This window comes from Coregonus clupeaformis, chromosome 14, assembly GCF_020615455.1.
Source record: "Coregonus clupeaformis isolate EN_2021a chromosome 14, ASM2061545v1, whole genome shotgun sequence".
Lineage (NCBI taxonomy): Eukaryota > Metazoa > Chordata > Actinopteri > Salmoniformes > Salmonidae > Coregonus > Coregonus clupeaformis.
In genome coordinates, this window is record NC_059205.1 from 44,231,702 (window position 1) to 44,252,034 (window position 20,333).

Below are 20,333 nucleotides of genomic sequence, written 5' to 3' on the forward strand. Positions count from 1 at the left end.
GTTCAATACAGGTATAAAAAAATAAGAAGCGAGAGGATACATTAGATCATCAATCACACAGGCAACATTATTGTCCCCAGAACAATTAACTAGAATCTGATTCAAGTTAATCAGTCTGCATTGAAGAGGGAACAGGGGACAGAGAGAGGAGGGGAGAGAGAGCGGGACGGACAGAGAGCGGGACGGAGAGAGAGAGAGAGAGAGAGAGAGAGAGAGAGAGAGAGAGAGAGAGAGAGAGAGAGAGAGAGAGAGAGAGAGAGGAGGTCTGTAGAGCTAAGGTGACATGGCTAACCCAGTAAAGAGTGTGTATATATTCACAGAGGGGGGATTTGGCCGACACACGTCCTATTACAACCACAGACACCATGCAGTCTGATATCAGATCACACAGCACAGACCAAACCCTATTATAACCACAGTCTCCATGTCTCCACCTCTAGCTTTTTACTTCTTCATTTATCTCCCTCTCTCTCTCATTCTGTTTTTATTCTCTCTCCCATCCTGTATTTTATCTCTCCTTTGCTTTTTCTCTCCATCTCATTCTCCTTTCACCCCCCCGTATCTATCTTTCTGTAGCTCCACCCTCTTTCTCTCTTTCTCTTTTTCTCCCTCTCTCTCTCTCTCTCTCTCTCTCTCTCTCTCTCTCTTTCTCCGTCTCTATCTCCAGTGAAACTTAGAGCCTGAAGGCTGTCACAATCTGGAGGTGATCTGTCAAACATGGCATCATACGTGAGGGGTCGAGCCAGGCTGGGTCACCATGGTCAATGTCACTGCACTGCTGCTGTGTGTGTGTGTGTGTGTGTGTATGTGTGTTTTGCGTGCATGCATGCGTGTGTGTGAGGAAGCATTCATTACATATTCACCAATTGTATCACTATTATAACAGTATTAGCCATTTGTAGCCTTATCTAACCCTTGTGACTAAGAATTCAGGTTCTATGACCCAGTAGGCTACTGTGACCCTTCAGAAAAGTTTGCCAGCAAATGTGCTTCTCTATAAAGGTGGGGTTAAACACCCTGTTGTTTCATACTGCCTCCTCAGTACACCCTGGAGACAACTGGTACAGTAGGTGCCTCATCAGCCCTCGCAACACACACACACACACACACACACACGTTCCCCACTGTCTCCCTAACGACAGAGGGAGAACATCTGCATGTGTGAAGAGGCCTAATTAAGAGGGTTTGTGAAACCATTAGAGGAAGGAAGAGATGATGTGTGTGTGTGTGTGTGTGTGTGTGTGTGTGTGTGTGTGTGTGTGTGTGTGTGTGTGTGTGTGTGTGTGTGTGTGTGTGTGTGTGTGTGTGTGTGTGTGTGTGTGTGTGTGTGTGTGTGTGTGTGTGTGTGTGTGTGTGCGTGTGTGTGTATGATGTAATCTGTCGAGACAGGGTCTTGGTCTACATACAAGCTATATATTGGACAGTTTACATACATGCTCTGTGTAGACCAGGGGGAGTCAAACTCATTTTTCCCCGGTGGTGCATTCGGTCTTCAACGAGCTCCGGAGAATTGGTTATATTTCCTTGCCGTTACAATCTGCTAAAAATTGTCACCTATCCATCGTTTCTGGAATTCTCGATGCTAGTGATTATTAGCGAGCTGGACAGTCAAGAAACTATATGAATGTAGGTCCATTATCATTTCTACACAGTTTCGATTTGGCTTTAGTCATTTTAAAGTATATTGAGTTCGTTTCACCCCCTCTTTTTTGTTTTACTCAAACCACACCTGCGGGCCGGATTGGACCCTGTATGTTTGACACCCCTGGTCTAGACTATGGGAACAGGGGTTGGGTAAAGTAAAGTAGGAGTGCTGATCTAGGATCAGGTCCCCCCTGTCCATATAATCTTATTCATTATTATCTAAAAGGCTGAAGTGATCCTTGAACAGCACTTTTACTCTGAGACATGTTGTGAATATGGCAATAGTCTTACAGTATTTACACATTAAATGTAGTAGGCCGACAAACAATCTAGCCCTGTTTCATTCATGTAGCTACAACCTAAGGTGTTCAATACAGGTATAAAAAAATAAGAAGCGAGAGGATACATTAGATCATCAATCACACAGGCAACATTATTGTCCCCAGAACAATTAACTAGAATCTGATTCAAGTTAATCAGTCTGCATTGAAGAGGGAACAGGGGACAGAGAGAGGAGGGGAGAGAGAGCGGGACGGACAGAGAGCGGGACAGAGAGAGAGAGAGAGAGAATTCACAAAATGGGACAAACACCAAATTGAGACTCTGCATGCAGAATTCTGCAAAAACATCCTCCGTGTACAACGTAAAACACCAAATAATGCATGCAGAGCAGAATTAGGCCAATACCCGCTAATTATCAAAATCCAGAAAAGAGCCGTTAAATTCTATAACCACTTAAAAGGAAGCGATTCCCAAACCTTCCATAACAAAGCCATCACCTACAGAGAGATGAACTTGGAGAAGAGTCCCCTAAGTAAGCTTGTCCTGGGCCTCTGTTCACAAACACAAACAGACCCCACACAGCCCCAGGACAACAACAACAACAACAACACAATTAGACCCAACCAAATCATGAGAAAACAAAAAGAGAATTACTTGACACATTGGAAAGAACAAACAAAAAAACAGAGCAAACTAGAATGCAATTTGGCCCTAAACAGAGAGTACACAGTGGCAGAATACCTGACCACTGTGACTGACCCAAACTTAAGGAAAGCTTTGACTATGTACAGACTCAGTGAGCATAGCCTTGCTATTGAGAAAGGCCGCCGTAGGCAGACCTGGCTCTCAAGAGAAGACAGGCTATGTGCACACTGCCCACAAAATGAGGTGGAAACTGAGCTGCACTTCCTAACCTCCTGCCAAATGTATGACCATATTAGAGACACATATTTCCCTCAGATTACAGCGATCCACAAAGAATTCGAAAACAAACCCAATTTTGATAAACTCCCTTATCTACTGGGTGAAAAACCACAGTGTGCCATCACAGCTGCAATATTTGTGACCTGTTGCCACAAGAAAAGGGCAACCAGTGAAGAACAAACACCATTGTAAATACAACCCATATTTATGTTTATGTTTATTTATGTTTATGTTTATTTAACTATTTGCACATTGTTACAACACTGTATATATACATAATATGACATTTGAAATGTCTTTATTCTTTTGAAACTTCTGAGTGTAATGTTTACTGTTAATATTTATTGTTTATTTCACTTTTGTTTACTATCTACTTCACTTGCTTTGGTAATGTTAACACACGTTTCCCATGCCAATAAAGCCCTTAAATTGAAATTGAATTGAATTGAGAGAGAGAGAGAGAGAGAGAGAGAGAGAGAGAGAGAGAGAGAGAGAGAGAGAGAGAGAGAGAGAAAGGAGGTCTGTAGAGCTAAGGTGACATGGCTAATCCAGTAAAGAGTGTGCATATATTCACAGAGGGGGGATTTGGCCGACACACGTCCTATTACAACCACAGACACCATGCAGTCTGATATCAGATCACACAGCACAGACCAAACCCTATTATAACCACAGACACCATGCAGTCTGATATCAGATCACACAGCACAGACCAAACCCTATTATAACCACAGTCTCCATGTCTCCACCTCTAGCTTTTTACTTCTTCATTTATCTCCCTCTCTCTCTCTCTCTCTCTCTCTCTCTCTCTCCTTCCCTCTCTCTCTCGCCGTATCCATCTCCAGTGAAACGTAGAGCCTGAAGGCTGTCACCATCCGGAGGAGATCCGTCAAACATGGCATCACACGTGAGGGGTCGAGCCAGGCTGGGTCACCATGGTCAATGTCACTGCACTGCTGCTGTGTGTGTGTGTGTGTGTGTGTGTGTGTGTGTGTGTGTGTGTGTGTGTGTGTGAGCGTAAATTACACACCTCCTCCTCTGTGGACCTACTATGCTCTCTTACAGTGTATCCCCTAGAGCCTTGTTTAAGGCGGGGTGCCACGTCCCCCAAGGCAACCTTCAGGGCTGACATTTTCCATGGAAAGACTTGCTGCCATATAGTTTAGACATGGGGGAAGCAGTAACTATGTGAAGGTTGACCAGGTAGGGTTTATCGTGGACTAGAGCACATGCCAGAGCAGTAAAAGAAAGGTAATAGAAAAGTAATACTGTCATAGAGAAAAGTAATACTGTCATAGAGAAAAGTAATACTGTCATAGAGGAAAGTCATACTGTCATAGAGAAAAGTAATATTACTTCTTGTCACTTCAGATTTTCAGCTATTCTACTGAGAATATTGCTAGCAAGGACATGATCCAAAAAAGATTGCATTGGCTGGCTTACACTCACATACAACCTCTCTGGCAGAGAGGAGCAGGGTCGACACAAATCAAATCAAAATCTATTTGCCACATGCGCCGAATACAACAGGTGTAGACATTACCGTGAAATGCTTACTTACAGCCCTTAACCAACAATGCATTTATTTCTTAATAAAAAAGTTAAATAAAACAACAACAACAAAAAAGTGTTGAGAAAAAAAGAGCAGAAGTAAAATAAAATAACTGTAGGGAGGCTATATAGAGGGGGGTACCGGTGCAGAGTCAATGTGCGGGGGCACCGGCTAGTTGAGGTAGTTGAGGTAATATGTACATGTGGGTAGAGTTAAAGTGACTCTGCATAAATAATTAACAGAGTAGCAGCAGCGTAAAAAGATGGGGTGGTGATGCAAATAGTCTGGGTAGCCATGATTAGATGTTCAGGAGTCTTATGGCTTGGGAGTAGAAGCTGTTGAGAAGCCTTTTGGACCTAGACTTGGCGCTCCGGTACCGCTTGCTATGCGGTAGCAGAGAGAACAGTCTATGACTAGGTTGGCTGGAGTCTTTGACAATTTTGAGGGCCTTCCTCTGACACCGCCTGGTATAGAGGTCCTGGATGGCAGGAAGCTTGGCCCCAGTGATGTACTGGGCCGTACGCACTACCCACTGTAGTGCCTTGCGGTCGGAGGCCGAGCAGTTGCCATACCAGGCGGTGATGCAACCAGTCAGGATGCTCTCGATGGTGTAGCTGTATAACTTTTTGAGGATCTGAGGACCCATGCCAAATCTTTTCAGTCTCCTGAGGGGGAATAGGCTTTGTCGAGCCCTCTTGCTGGAATGAGGGGGTACAATTCTGCATTTGACAGAACCCATTCCTCTGAAAACAAAAGCAGAGACACATTGCCACCCCTGCAGACACACACACACACACACATTCACAGTCACAGTCACACTGACACCCACACACAAAGTAAACCATGCTGGGCAGCACTCCTCTGAAATGTTGTGGCCCTCCAGGAGGCTGTTCTGTGCTTTATGTGTGTGTGTGTGTGTGTGTGTGTGCGTGTGCGTGTGCGTGTGTGCGTGTGTGTGTGCGTGATTGCTTGTGTGTGTGTGTGCTTGTTTGCATCTGTATCTGCATCTGCAGGGGTCATAACCGAATCTGTGAAGTCCCACTCTCACATCTGAAGAGCAAAAGGGGGCAATGAAAATGAGAATGAAGGAAAAATAAGAAAAAAGAAGTAGGGTGAATAGGAATTGACAGTCCCAGTCGTCAGAAAAGACAGAGGAGCCCTTATGACAGTTACCCGCCTGGAACAGCACAGTCAAGGTTTGGTCTCCTTAAAGTTGATGGCAGCTCAGATGCCACTAGTTTTAGTGTTACAAAGCACTTATATTTGAACAGTGCAGGATAAATGTTGAGATTCAATGTCTGTCAATGTCTGTTAGTTGACCACCTCCATACCTTCTCTCTTTTGTCAAAGAACCACCAGAGTAATCAACTACTCTCACAGTCTCACGTCAGAATTAGACGTTCATCCATGTTTCTCAAACGACAAATTTCGAAGTGTTTAAGCTTAAGTTTAGGCATTAACTCCGAAATCTTAAGGTTAGGCATTAACTCTGAATGGTTAAGGAAAGGGTAAAGGTTTGAGATAGGCTTAAAATCAAAATCTCAAAAACAACTTTCTATCGCTGGATTCAAACCTGCAACCTTAGGAATCAGAGGCAGATGCTAACACCTATCCGCTAACCCCGTCCACAACACCCTAGCAAACAAAACCTACTTCAAGGTAACAGCGCTCGGGTGACCTGACTGAGAATAACGGCAAACAGCATTTCTTCACCCCTCCTCTTTATCTATTCATCGAATATCCCTATCCTCTCTCTTTCCCAATGTGGAACATAGAGCAGGAACAATCAAGGATCGTCCTCCTCCCCCATCGTTCATCCTCCTCCATCCCTCCTTTCTCCTCTCTTCCTCCTGTCTTCTCTTCCCCAACCTGCAGGCCAGAGCCTTTCCAACCTGAAGGGCCGAGCAGAGCTCCCTAACCTCCTCTGTTCCCCTCTGGAGAAGACCAAACACACAGTCTGTTTCATGCTCCCGGCACACCATCACGGTTTAATGCTTCAACAGACTGACTACCGACATCAGCATTATAACAACTCCTGAACGTACACCACACAGTATAAACACACACCAATTCACAGCAGCACACTGACTTTCAACTGCTGAGGATTAATGATGAGACACACTCACACATGCGCACACACACACACACACACACACACACACACACACACACACACACACACAGTCTTGTTTAACTAACCTTGTGGGGACTCACAATACCACCTAACCCTAAACCTAACCCTAACCGTTACCCTAACCTTAACCTTAACCTTAACCCTAACCCCAAAACCTAACCTAAACCCTAACCCTAACCCTAACTCCAAAGCCTAACCCTTTAACCCCTAACCCTAATTCTAACACTAACACAAATTCTAACCTTAACCATAAACCCCCTACAAATAGCCTTTTTCCTTTTGGGGACTGACTAAATGTCCCCAGTTGGTTAAATGTTTGTTCATTTAATATTATTGTGGGGACTTCTGATCCAACACACACACTCACACTCACTCACACAAAAACAAACACACACACTCCTACACCCACCCACGCTCACACACATCAATGCACAACTCACAGACTGCTAAATAATTTATTGCTATTCAGACAGTGAGTCAGACAGAGACACTAGGGCGATTCCACTCCAGCTGTTTCTCAGATTTAGGTGGCAATTCTCACTTAGGAACTTCATTGGGAGGAAGGATGTTTAACATGCTTTTTACATTTGCATCACAAACAATTTTGGGGAAATCATGAAGAAAGTGGTCATTTTAGGCCCTTTTTATAACGATACATGCCTATTGTAAGACCCTATGATCTGTGAACCATACATGATACAGACAACATCTTGGTGTCATTATACTCCTTATAGTGTGCTCTAAAATATGGAGTATGTCTAGATTCTGAAATAAAAAATGTCACATTCACTTATTCAACATTAAAGATATTAAAGCTGCAATATGTAACTTTTTGGGCGACCCGACCAAATTCACATTGAAATGTGTGTTACAGATCTGTTTTTCTCATTGAAAGCAAGTCTAAGAAGCGATAGATCTGTTCTATGTGTGATATTTTTATGCGTCCTGTTCTTAAGTTTAGTTTTTAAGTTTAGTTACTTTTGGTTTTGTACACCAGCTTCAAACAGCTGAAAATACAATATTTTTGGTTATGGAAAATATATTTCACAGCGGTTTAGATGGCACAATGATTATCTACACTACACTTGCTTGTTTTGTCACATAAACTGAAATTAGGTGAACTATTAGAATTTTAGCAACCAGTAAATGGCGGAGCGATTTCTGCATAGTGTATCTTTAATAATATTCATAGCTCAAAACTACCCTTTTTGATTTTGTTTATTTTAAGACATATTGTTTGGAACAATATACTCTACAAGTACATCACATTTCCAGAGTGGGCTCTCTGCTAGTTCTGAAGGTATGATACATTTTATGAGCGCCACCAATACAGTGAACAGGAAATGTATTCTAAGGGAACTCTCTCTGCTGGTGATTTGCTGACTGTGCAATCCTAAAGGAGGGCTATGATGACCTATGATGTCAAATTCTACGTATAAAATGGGTCATATCATTAAAAGTACCAGAGAGCTCACTCTGGAAATGTGATATTAATATGCAGTTGGTCCCTCCTTTGCTGATATAACAGCCTCCACTCTTCTGGGAAGGCTTTCAACCAGATGTTGGAACATTGCTGCAGGGACTTGCTTCCATTCAGCCAAAAGAGCATAAGTGAGGTTGGGCAATGCTGTTGGGTGATTAGGCCTGGCTCGCAGTCAGCGTTCCAATTCATCCCAAAGATGTTCGATGGAGTTGAGGTCAGGGCTCTTTACAGGCCAGTCAAGTTCTTCCACACCGATCTCAACAAACCATTTCTGTATGGACCTTGCTTTGTGCACGGAGGCATTGTCATGCTGTAACAGGAAAGGGCCTTCCCCAAACTGTTGCCACAAAGTTAGAAGCACAGAATCATCTAGAATGTCATTGTGTGCTGTAGCGTTAAGATTTCCCTTCACTGGTACCAAGGGGCCTAGCCCGAACCATGAAAAACAGCCCCAGACCATTATTCCTCCTCCACCAAACTTTACAGTTGGCACTAGGCATTCGGGCTGGTAGCATTCTCCTGGCATCTGCCAAACCCAGATTCGTCCGTCGGACTGCCAGATTGTGAAGTGTGATTCATCACTCTAGAGAACGTGTTTCCACTGCTCCAGAGTCCAACGGCGGAGAGTTTTACACCACTCCAGCCAACGCTTGGCAAAGGGCATGGTGATCTTAGGCTTCTGTACGGGTGCTCCACTTAACAATAACAGCACTTACAGTTGATCGGGGCAGCTCTAGCAGGGCAGAAATGTTCTGAACTGACTTGTTGCAAAGATGGCATCCTATGACGGTGCCACGTTGAAAGTCACTGAGCTCTTTAGTAAGGCCATTCTACTGCCAATGTTTGTCTATGGAGATTGCATGGCTGTGTACTCCATTTTATACACCTGTCAGCAATGGGTTTGGCTGAAATAGCCGAATCCACTAATTTGAAGGGGTGTCAACATACTTTTGTATATATAGTGTATATGTCTAAAAATAAGCAAAATCAAAAAGGGTAGTTTTGAGATATTCATATTCATATTTTTTATGTTGAATAAATGAATGTGATATTTTTTATGCATATTTTAGAGCACACTATAAGGAGTAGAATGACACCTAGATGTTGTCCGTATCATGTATGGTTCACAGATCATAGTGTTACAGGAGGCAAGTACTGTTCTAAAAATTGCCTAAAATGGCCACTTTCATCACGATTTTCAAAGAAAAATGTTTGTGATACAAATGTAAAAAGCATGTGAAACATCCTTCCTCTCAAATTAAGTTTCTATGTGAGACTTGCCAGAGCAATCTGAGATACCAAAAATATTTTCCACTCCCGATAGCGTGGAATCACCCACTAGGCAGTCCTTTTATCTCAGAATATCATGCACCAACAGATGACTATAGCCACTTCGCTATATGCTAACATACACCTACAAATTATCCTTATTAATCATTATCTTGAAGTCAAGTAAAGCAATCTTCACTCACAGAAAGGAAATGAGAAAGTTAACTATATATATATATATACAGTACACTTTGTTTAACACTTTTTTGTTTACTATTTGATTCCATATGTGTTATTTCATAGTTTTTATGTCTTCATTATTATTTTAAAATGTAGAAAATAGTTTTAAAAAATAAAGAAAAAGCCTTGAATGAGTAGGTGTGTCCAAACTTTTGACTTGTACTGTACATGTTGGTTGTTTTTCTCTAGGATGCCCACAGGCCTCACAATACTGGTCTTAAGGTACCAGTTGAAAAAATGATTGGAGGTATATGGAGACTGTTCTGAAGTGTCTCAGAGATATAAGAAAGATCAGGAAACATTTATTTCTGTATTTTATTACATGCATTTAACACATTTTCCTTTAGATTTTTTGGGGGAATATCTGTTGTTCAATGTGTTTGTATGGGCTAATAGAAAAACATTTTCTTTTTGGGGGGGGATACTTCAAGGGGTCTTAAAATTCAAAATCAAACAGCTAAATGATCCTTGGTATGACTTTCTTAAAATCATTCCATATAGCTTAGCATGTGATAGTTGACTATCTCTGAGTCGTCAGCTGGTCCTCAGTGTTGTGCTAGTGTTCCAGTGGAGGGAACAAGTGTCTGTCTGTATTTAACCTCTGGGCTGAAAGCAGTGTGTAGGGCAGCAGATACACAGCCACTATTAGCATATCATTAGCCCCAGTAAGAGGTGACATTGAGCCACTGGGAACGTTTGTGTAGTTGCATTCTGTTTCACGCCACATACACACACCGACAAGTGTGCGCGAGTGTGCATTCACACGCACACACACGTGCAAACTCAAAAGCATGCACACATGCATGCACGAACACACCACACCACCACCACCAAGGCTACTATCTCAGCTAGGGGGCGCTATCCTGAAATGCTGACAACTGTATTAAGCCTACCAGACTCTCTTGATTAAAGTGACAGTCATTGAATAAAATAAGGGCTTGAAGAATGGTACAAAAACAGCAAAGACAAGGTTGCATCAAGGGTCTTTGAAATACCAGAAATGTCTAAGGGCTAAACAACATCGACCAGACACCCAATGTAAGCTTTGATGAATCAAGGTTTGAAGTATGGTTCTGTCGATCAGTTAGTTAAATACTTTCATAGTATTTTTGTTTGTCATCATCAGGGCCTTCTGTTTTTCCTGGTCTGGTCAGGTCAGGGGGTGGGGATAGGGAAAACTCCTGGCCTTATTCATAAGCTGGTTGGTGAAGGGACTAGATAGGTTTCCACCATGTTGCTTAGACCTGTCATGTTTTGTCAGATCAGTGATTGTGGAGGAAAGGACAAAATGGAAGGCAGATAGTAAATACTATTGAGACACAGCCGCTTGCATCGTCAGAAGATAGGATAGGCAGCATAGTAATTAGCAGCGGGTTAGCAGAACTCTTATGGATTTCACTTTCCATGACATACCTAGTAAAAACACATATCAATAAATCATACTTAAGTGGGTATTTCCATTGTTGTTGCAAAGAAAAAGCTATATCTCAGACTGGCCAATAAAAAGAAAAGATTAAGATGGCTTTTTCTTTGCAACTCTGCCTAGAAAGTCAGCATCCCGGAGTCGCCTCTTCACTGTTGACGTTGAGACTGGTGTTTTGCAGGTACTATTTAATTAAGCTGCCAGTTGAGGACCTGTGAGGCGCCTGTTTCTCAAACTAGACACTCTAATGTGGTCCTCTGTAGCTCAATTGGTTGAGCATGGCGCTTGTAACGCCAGGGTAGTGGGTTCGATCCCTGGGACCACCCATACGTAAAATTGTATGCACACATGACTGTATGTCGCTTTGGATAAAAGCGACTGCTAAATGGCATATTATTATTATTTGTCCTCTTACTCAGTTGTGCACCGGGGCCTCCCACACCTCTTTCTATTCTGGTTAGAGCCAGTTTGCGCTGTTCTGTGAAGGGAGTAATACAAAGCATTGTACGAGATCTTCAGTTTCTTGGCAATTTCTCGCATGGAATAGCCTTCATTTCTCAGAACAAGAATAGACTGACGAGTTTCAGAAGAAAGTTCTTTATTTCTGGCCATTTTGAGCCTGTAATCGAACCCACAATTGCTGATAATGGGCCTATGTACGCCTATGTAGATATTCCATTAACAATCAGCCGTTTCCAGCTACAATAGCCATTTACAACATTAACAATGTCTACACTGTATTTCTGATCAATTTGATGTTATTTTAATGGACAAAAAAATTGCTTTTCTTTCGAAAACAAGGACATTTCTAAGTGACCCCAAACTTTTGAACGGTAGTGTATGTCATCCTGTCAAAGACAAAACAATCCTTAAGCCATCATGAGGGTAATGAGAAGGAGAGGCAGGGTGTGTTTGTGTGTGTGTGGGTGTGTGTGTGTATGTATGTGTGTGAGTGTATGTGTGTATGTGTGAGTGTATGTGTGTATGTGTGAGTGTATGTGTGTATGTGTGTGTATGTGTGTGTGTGTGTATGTGTGTGTATGTGTGTGTGTGTGTGTGTGTGTGTGTATGTGTGTGTGTATGTGTGTATGTGTTTGTGTATGTGTGTGTGTATGTATGTATGTGTGTGTATGTATGTGTGTGTGTATGTGTGTGTGTGTATGTGTGTATGTGTGTGTGTATGTGTGTGTGTATGTATGTGTGTGTATGTATGTGTGTGTGTGTATGTGTGTATGTGTGAGTGTATGTGTGTATGTGTGTGTGTGGTCTAACTTTACTATCATTTTGGGTTCCAAAGGTCCTCACAAGGGTTGTAAAACCAGGACAATTATATCAATTGGGGACATTTCACCAGTCCCCAAAAGGAAAAATGCTATTTTAGGCTTAGGGGTTAGGTTTAAGGTCAGGGTTACAATTAGGGTTAGGGTTAGAATTAGGGTTAGGGGTTACGATTAGGGTTAGGTTTAGGGGTTAGGGGTTAGGTTTAGTTTTAGGGTTAAGGGTGTGGGTTTAAGGTTAGGGTTAGGTTTAGGGTTAGGGTTAGGGGTTAGGAAAAATAGCATTTTGAACGGGAATGCATTTTATGGGTCCCCACTTGGATAGTAAAACCAACGTGTGTCTGTGTCTCTGTGTGTGTGTGCGTGTGTGTGTGTGTGTGTGTGCGTGCAGGCGCATGTGATGTGGTATGATGCAAACAAAATCATTACCTCCACTCACAGTAAACACAGTGGAAATCTGTGATGATTATCAGGTATGACAATGTGCACTTTACATGACATAAATCTTACACAGTAGGCTAATAACAATGGAAATACCCACTTAAGTATGATTTATTGATATGTGTTTTTACTAGGTATGTAATGGAAAGTGAAATCCATAAGAGTTCTGCTAACCCGCTGCTAATTACTATGCTGCCTATCCTATCTTCTGACGATGCAAGCGGCTGTGTCTCAATAGTATTTACTATCTGCCTTCCATTTTGTCCTTTCCTCCACAATCACTGATCTGACAAAACATGACAGGTCTAAGCAACATGGTGGAAACCTATCTAGTCCCTTCACCAACCAGCTTATGAATAAGGCCAGGAGTTTTCCCTATCCCCACCCCCTGACCTGACCAGACCAGGAAAAACAGAAGGCCCTGATGATGACAAACAAAAATACTATGAAAGCAAAGTCGTCAATTTTACTGTATTGAGATCTAGCCACTAGCCCCTCTAACCACTCCTCCAACTCTCCTCTCTCTCTCCCAGAGTGAATCACAATGATGGACTGGGCATGCAACCTTGAGCCAGTCTCAGCCGATACATTAGTCTGATCAAGCCCACAGTCCTTACAGTCCCTCCAGCGGAAGAAAGAATGATCGGGAAGAAATGTCACAGGTCAGATGCAACATTCAGGTGTCTCACAATTGGGAGTTATAAATCAAAATGTTGGCTACATCACTGAGCTGTTTAATATGCCAGACCGAGATGTTATTTATGTTAGTTAGCATAGAGGGTACAGAGATATGACTGATATAAACTCTCTCTCTCTCGCTCTTCCTCTTCTGTCTCTTTCTTTCTCTCCCTTCACTCTCTCTGTTGCAGTCTCTCTCCTTTCTTTCTCGTCCTCTCCTCTCGTCCCTCTCCCTCTCCTTCTCTCTTTCTCTCTCACAATCTCTCTGTCTCTCTCTGTCTACTTTCTCTCTCTCTCACAATCTCTCTCTCTCTCTCTGTCTACTTTCTCTCTCTCTCACAATCTCTCTCTCTCTCTCTCTCTCTCTCTCTCTCACACAATCTCTCTCTCTCTCTCTCTCACAATCTCTGTCTCTCTCTCTCTCTCTCACAGTCTCTCTCTGTCTCTCTCTCTCTTTCTCTCTTTCTCTCTCTCTCTCTCTGTCTACTTTCTCTCTCTCTCTGTGTACTTTCTCTCTCTCTGTCTCTCTCTCTCTCTCTCTCTCTCTCTGTCTACTTTCTCTCTCTCTCTCTCTCTCTCTCTCTCTCTCTCTCTCTCTCTCTCTCTCGCTGACCTCAGATTTATTATTATTATTATTATTTATTTACCTTTATTTCAATAGGGAAGTCATATTGAGACTAACGTCTCTTTTAGAAATGATCCCTGCACATTTGTAAGGTCCACAGCACCAAAAAAAAAGAAAGAAAACATTTACTGTCAAAAGAAGACAGATTTGTTCTCAACACAATGGATTAGACATTTAGAAGAAAAATAGTTGTCACTGCGACTGGCCCTGGCATTAATTCCGCCCATTGATTTATATAGTATGGTTAATCAATTTGATTAGGACTGTCCCATTAGCACAGGGACTTCCCGGGTTTATGATGTATGACTTAGTGACCCTGACACTTTCATCACATTTACATCCCCCTCTCTCATGTTAATACAGGTAATTTACAAACACTTCACAATCACATTTGTGACCTGTTTCAGGAAGCTAGGCATATGTCACACGTCACTACTTCACAGGAGAGGCATTTGAATGTTTTTTTATTCATTTATCAAAATGTGTTTTTTGTTAGAAATGCCTTCTGGAACATGTACACTTTCATGTGCCTTAATAACAAACTTGTATGCCATCTGTAAATACGAATACAATTGTTAAATTACGAGCCTAGGTGGTTTAGCCATGGAAAAAGACAGGAACCTTCCCGCTAGCAATGATTGGCTGAGATAATGTATTGGCTGGACATGCCGAGAGACGATTTCGGATTTGTCTGCAATGTAGCATGCTTCTGTCTATAACATGAGCTGTCCAGTAGGTGTAGATAATCCTTGCTACCGCAGCTTTTTTGAAAGATATAACGTTAGCCATGGAGAACTGCAAAAGTGTAGCTACTGATCTCCACAACATTCCTGCTCTGAATTTAGCAGGCGCTATTGACAAAGATCAGTGGGGAAAAGTTGTGGGCTAATTTCTGCATACGGTCAGTGTGAACCAGAGTGACTTGACACAACGCGGGCCAAACAAGCTGTACAAACAAAATGGAAACGACACAGGACATCTTACTTAGTTAGCTAAAGGGGTTCTAGTCTGCCGTGAAGTGTTCATCCATGTATACGGGTAAGAGTCTAGCTACATTTTCAGATATTATACATTTCTATTTTTGTCAGAAAGTCATTTTAATTGCAAGTGAAAACATACTGTTAGCTAGCTAGTGAACGTTAGCTTTTTGGCTCCTAGCTAACGTTACGTGTATGATCTGTGTAGTAATATTATTAATATCTCAGAAACCCATTTGCATTGCTAGTTATAGCCTAATGTTAGCTAGCTAACTAACATTGAACTTATTTGGTTAGCTTTAGCTACCTGCAGATTCATACTACAGCATTTCATGCATGACGGCTAGCTATGACAATACGTTTGTATTAATACTGTATGGGTTGCTATTATGGTTCATTGTTTAGCTAGCTAGCTAGCTAGCTACATGTCTAAACAAAAGACTCCACTTCACCAGATGGTTACATTACCCATCAAGTTAGCAAGGGGTGTCTGGGGGTAATTACAGCCATCTATTGTATTTCATGAACAGGTGTACATGTCTAGACAATAGTGACCCCATCCACTTAGCTAGATGTGGCTGGGGGTGGTTATAGCATTTATTTCACATGACCCATCAAAGTGTGTCTGGGTAAGCATCATCTGGACACTTTCATTTTTTTATATTGCTACTATGCAAATGTATAAGTAACCATTTCACTGTACCGTTTACACCTTCTGTATCCTGTGCATGTGATAAATAAACTTAGATTATATTATAAATAGTTTGTGTTTACCAGAGACAGTAATGTGAAGGACAACATGACGTGCACCAAAGTCAGATTAGGACAGGGATCATCAACTAGATTCAGACGCGGGCCGATTTTTTCTTGAGCGGATGGTCGGGGGGCCGGAACATAACTACAAATCATTTGTAGACGGCAAATTGACAACAAGAAGCCCAAACAGATATAATGTTTGACAAAAACATAATCATTTCAAACCTTGCTTACATTTGGATACAATCATGTTTCTCTCTATTATGAATGGGAATATTTCGGAACAGATTTCTTAAATTAAAATTTCTGGAGCTGATTTCCTGGTGTTTTTAGTCAATTGTGTCCAACAATAAAAAATATAAAAAATTCTCAATTTTTTGCTCAGAAAACTTGGGGGCCAAATAAAACCACCCGCGGGCCAAATTCGGCCTGCGGGCCGCCAATTGGGGAACCCTGGATTAGGATATAGGCCAAGGACTAAATAAAGTGTATTTCTTTCTGGAGTTTTTCCTTATTTTAGTAACTTTCACCACTTTTAGTCTTGAAATCTTTGATTGTTTACTACACTACCTTACTCACTCTGTTTAGCACATGGCCTCACATGTGAATCCTTAAAGAGATGGGTGGGGCTAAGGCTTAAGAGGGTGTAAACGATGCTGAATAGGTGTAGACAAAGAAGAGCTCTCCAGTAGGTAAACCAAAACATTCAAGGGCCATTTTCTCAAAAGTGGGGTTACAAGTTTATCAACTTTCAAAGCAGAATTACTTTCCCATGGTTCCTCAACTGCAGTGTATGAAATATCATTTTGTAGCTCTACTTTTATCCAATGTAAAAAACACAATTTCAAATTTTGCAACATAAGACTGAATCGAGGTGGTCGATCACATTTTAGCAATCACATGACTCATTTTAGCAATCACAATCACATAGTGATTAACTTTAGCATTAGGCTATGGATTGAGCATAGTGATAAAGACGTCTTTGGGAAGAGTAGTGCTTGAACATATAGTAGTATGGGAAGAAAGTACATACTGTACTATTACTTCTATAATACTAACACTTCCGTAAACTATGGGTATCTGTGTATATTGTATACTGTATGTGCCAATAGCCTACATTATTATTGCAATTGTCCTGCATTGCACCACATTGTCTCTTTAATATACAGTACTGTATCTGCAGTATCTTGAACAGTGTTGAATTAAAACACAGTTGACAGCACAGTGAGTCACTCAAGTCTCCTGCACCTTACTGTTCTAAAGTGCCATGACGCATGGCCATTCTTCTGCCCTTATATCATTGTAAATAGTAGGTCCGTACATAAAATGAATGTATTGCTCCCTCCGGTAGCTGACTATAGCCTATACAACAAGATCTCACAGTTTGACAAATTTGACTTCAGATTCTGACGTTTATCTACGTTTCTCCTAACGTCAAATTTCAAAGTTACTCCAAATGTCAAATTTCAAAGTTGTTTTTGACACCCTGAGTTGCCAGGGTCGATCAGTTGAGCCTCCTGGAAAGGCGGCTCATGGCTGGTTAAATTTAGGCTTTAATTACAAATGGTTATGTTAAGGGTTAAGGTTTGGGATAGGGTTCAAATAAAAAACAAGTGTCTAGCACTGGGACTGAACCCGCGACCCTCGGAGACAGAGCTCAACGCATACCCAAGCCTACTTGATGGTAATAGTGCTCACCGTTGCCCCTACCTGAGGGTTTTGAAGGCATCTCCTGACGTCTTCGGGACCTGGCTGGCCTATATACTGTAACTATGTGATTGCTTTCTCACTGTGCTGGAGTGCGGACTGGGAACCAGCACAGTGTAGTAACTAACCCAACAAGATCTTATAGTTTCCCTTTGAAATTTGACGTTTTATGGATGAACCGCTATTTATGCGTGGTTACAGGGTTAAAACAGAAACAACTCAAAGGGTTAAGTTTAGGTATTAATTCCAAGTGGTTAAGGTTAGGGCTATGGTTTTGGGAAGGCTTAATCTTACTGCAGTGGGCTAAATCAGGGTCACACAGAGTGTTTCTTGGTAGTCTTAAACAAATCTACTTTGAAACAAAAGTATATACCTCACACACGGTTATGGGCTTAAAAAGAAGAAGACACCTGTGCCATGTCAAATATAGAGTTGAAATGTATTCAATTTTGAGTTTGCATCACAATATTACACTTTATATACATCACAGAAGACTGAAATATAACAAAACCATTTGACATAAAAACATCGGATTTCCGGCGGGTTTTTTGAAATAATGTTTATGAATTATAAAATAATGAAAAATATTAATACCATTCCACCCATGAGGCCACTAGAGGGCGATTTGGTCACTTGACTGCAGTAAAGGGCTACAACAAAATTATTAAAAACAACGCACCACTTTTCTATCAAATACATCAAATAGTCTCAAGGCTTGCTAGAGCATTGTGAACTGTGGTGGCTCAGTGGTCCGAGCATCACAAGTTTGCACCCAGTGCCCAGTCTATTTCTAGTGATCAGGCTGAACTAACCACCATGGTTGAATGAGAGAATGACAGAGAGTGAGAAAGATAGAGAGAGAGAGAGAGAGAGAGAGAGAGAGAGAGAGAGAGAGAGAGAGAGAGAGAGAGAGAGAGAGAGAGAGAGAGGAGAGAGAGAGAGAGAGAGAGAGAAATAGAATGAGGGGGGGCTGAGGTTCACTGCAAGGGGAATTATTAGACTGGTTGAAAGGCAGAGCAGCGCGGGATACTCAGACATGAAGGATATGCATGATCACTACTGGCTAGAAGTAGCCAACAAGCTGATGACAAATAAGAAGTGAATAATGGGTTCTTTTGACTTAGTGTTTTTCAAATCCAAGGTGTGGTTCCACTTGAAAGTGACATTTTCTGCTTCACTACAAAAACTTTGCAGTAGGCTACAAATTGTAAAGGACCAGTACAACGTTTTTAAATCATGGCATGTTTAACATAGCCTACCGTTTCTGAGGGGGTGACAATGAATGCTGAAGCACAATAACTATCAGTTTAACCTGCAAACCTGAGTGAACCTAAGTAGCCTAGTATATTTGCAGAGGAAGCAGAGTTTGCGGTGCTGCAAAGAACATATTTTTGGAACATAATTTTCATCTGTTAGGTAGGCTACTTACAAGCCTACCTATCTTATTCTCAGAACTGTAAATAATCTACAGTGGTTTAGCCTATTATCAAGGGGTCAGGTGTTACAGTAATCATCTATTTCATACACAAATACAGTTCTGATCTCCATGAACACAAAGTCAATTGGATACACAAAGCAGCATTATAGTGATAGACACAGTAGCCTACCTGATATTTCCGACTGGGGCACTCCGTTCAGACTGAATCCCTTGCCGTTGTAGAACTGTCGGATATCCGAACAACTCTGAGCTTTTCCGCTCCCCATATCCCCGAATCCCGGGACCGTCAGCGCGCAAAACACCAGAGCCATAAGCAAGGGGAAATCCATCCTACCCTATTACCGTCACACGACCAAGTGCAAATCCGAAAGAGGGGTGTAGTGTAATTGAGCTAAGTCCTAAACAACGGGATTCATCTGATGCCAGCCTTTTGTCCAAACTCCTCAGTTACGTTGTGCTTCGCTACTGTCGCTGTGCACGTCCCCTCTCCTGTTGGTTCGCTGCGTCCGGTCTCTGCGCAGTGCTGCACCCGGAGCGTGTGTGTGTGGAGGGGGAGAGCAGTCCCGTTTCTTCTCAGGGCAGCTCGAGGGGCTTTTGGGTTTCAATGTAGATAAATCAACCACTGTATCAATTTCACACAATTTCTCTGCGCCTCTGGGAAGGCGATTCGGTAAACACTGTGCAGTCACCTAAGGAAAGGCAATAGAAACACTGTGCAGACAAATCATGAATCTACAAAATTCCAGAAAATGAACAGGTGAACATTAACGAAAAAGAAAGTATATGTATGGTATTACCGGAGATGGCAGCTGTCAGCAGATGAGCGCGCGGTAAAACGGCGGTAAAGGTAACGATGCTCTCCCAGCGCTGCCACTCGGTCGAATGAAGAGGAGGCGGAGAGAGAGAGAGCTTGAGAGAGAGAAGGGGGGTGGACAGAATGTAAGAGACAAGAACAATTGGGTAAAGAAAGAAAGAGAAAGACGAGAGAGAGAGAGAGAGAGAGAGAGAGAGAGAGAGAGAGAGAGAGAGAGAGAGAGAGAGAGAGAGAGAGAGAGAGAGAAAGAGAAAGAGAGAGAGAGAGAGAGAGAGAGAGAGAGAGAGAGAGAGACTATAGCTGTTCCTTGGGACACTAACCTTACTCACCTGCCTAGTCTAATTTGGTTCATTAGATACATTTTGTTTTTAGGGATGTTTACACAGTATAATATCTTTTGAATGATTAAATGCAACACTGAAAATACCTTATAGGCTACAATAGACATGTGGACTTATCCATACATTATGTCTACATTTACATTTTAGTCATTTAGCAGACACTCTTATCCAGAGCGACTTACAGTTTGTGAGTGCATACATTTTCATACTTTTTCATACTAAAGGAATGTGTACAATGTGTCTTGACAGCTTGAAGGCCTCAGGTGTCACAAGTGGATCAGCAGCTGCCCTCAGGTACCAGTCCACCAATCAGCAGCTAGCGTCCGTG

General features: G+C 41.9%; 1 protein-coding gene across 3 annotated transcripts in view; it reads right to left on the reverse strand.

The window, feature by feature from the left end:
- Window positions 1-19,772, reverse strand: part of LOC121580860 (glypican-1-like) — a 132,702-nt gene extending 112,930 nt beyond the window's left edge. Inside the window, exons 1-2 of one of the 3 annotated variants that reach the window (XM_041895968.1) lie at window positions 19,648-19,772; window positions 19,020-19,539 (exon numbers count right to left, since the gene is read on the reverse strand). In XM_041895968.1, coding sequence (XP_041751902.1) covers window positions 19,020-19,179 — 160 coding nt within the window. In that variant the 5' untranslated portion in view covers window positions 19,180-19,539; window positions 19,648-19,772. Of the gene's footprint in view, window positions 1-19,019 lie in introns of all 3 variants that reach the window. The other 2 variants (XM_041895967.1, XM_045224831.1) reach the window with 2 other exon arrangements.
- Window positions 19,773-20,333: the final 561 nt, after the last annotated feature.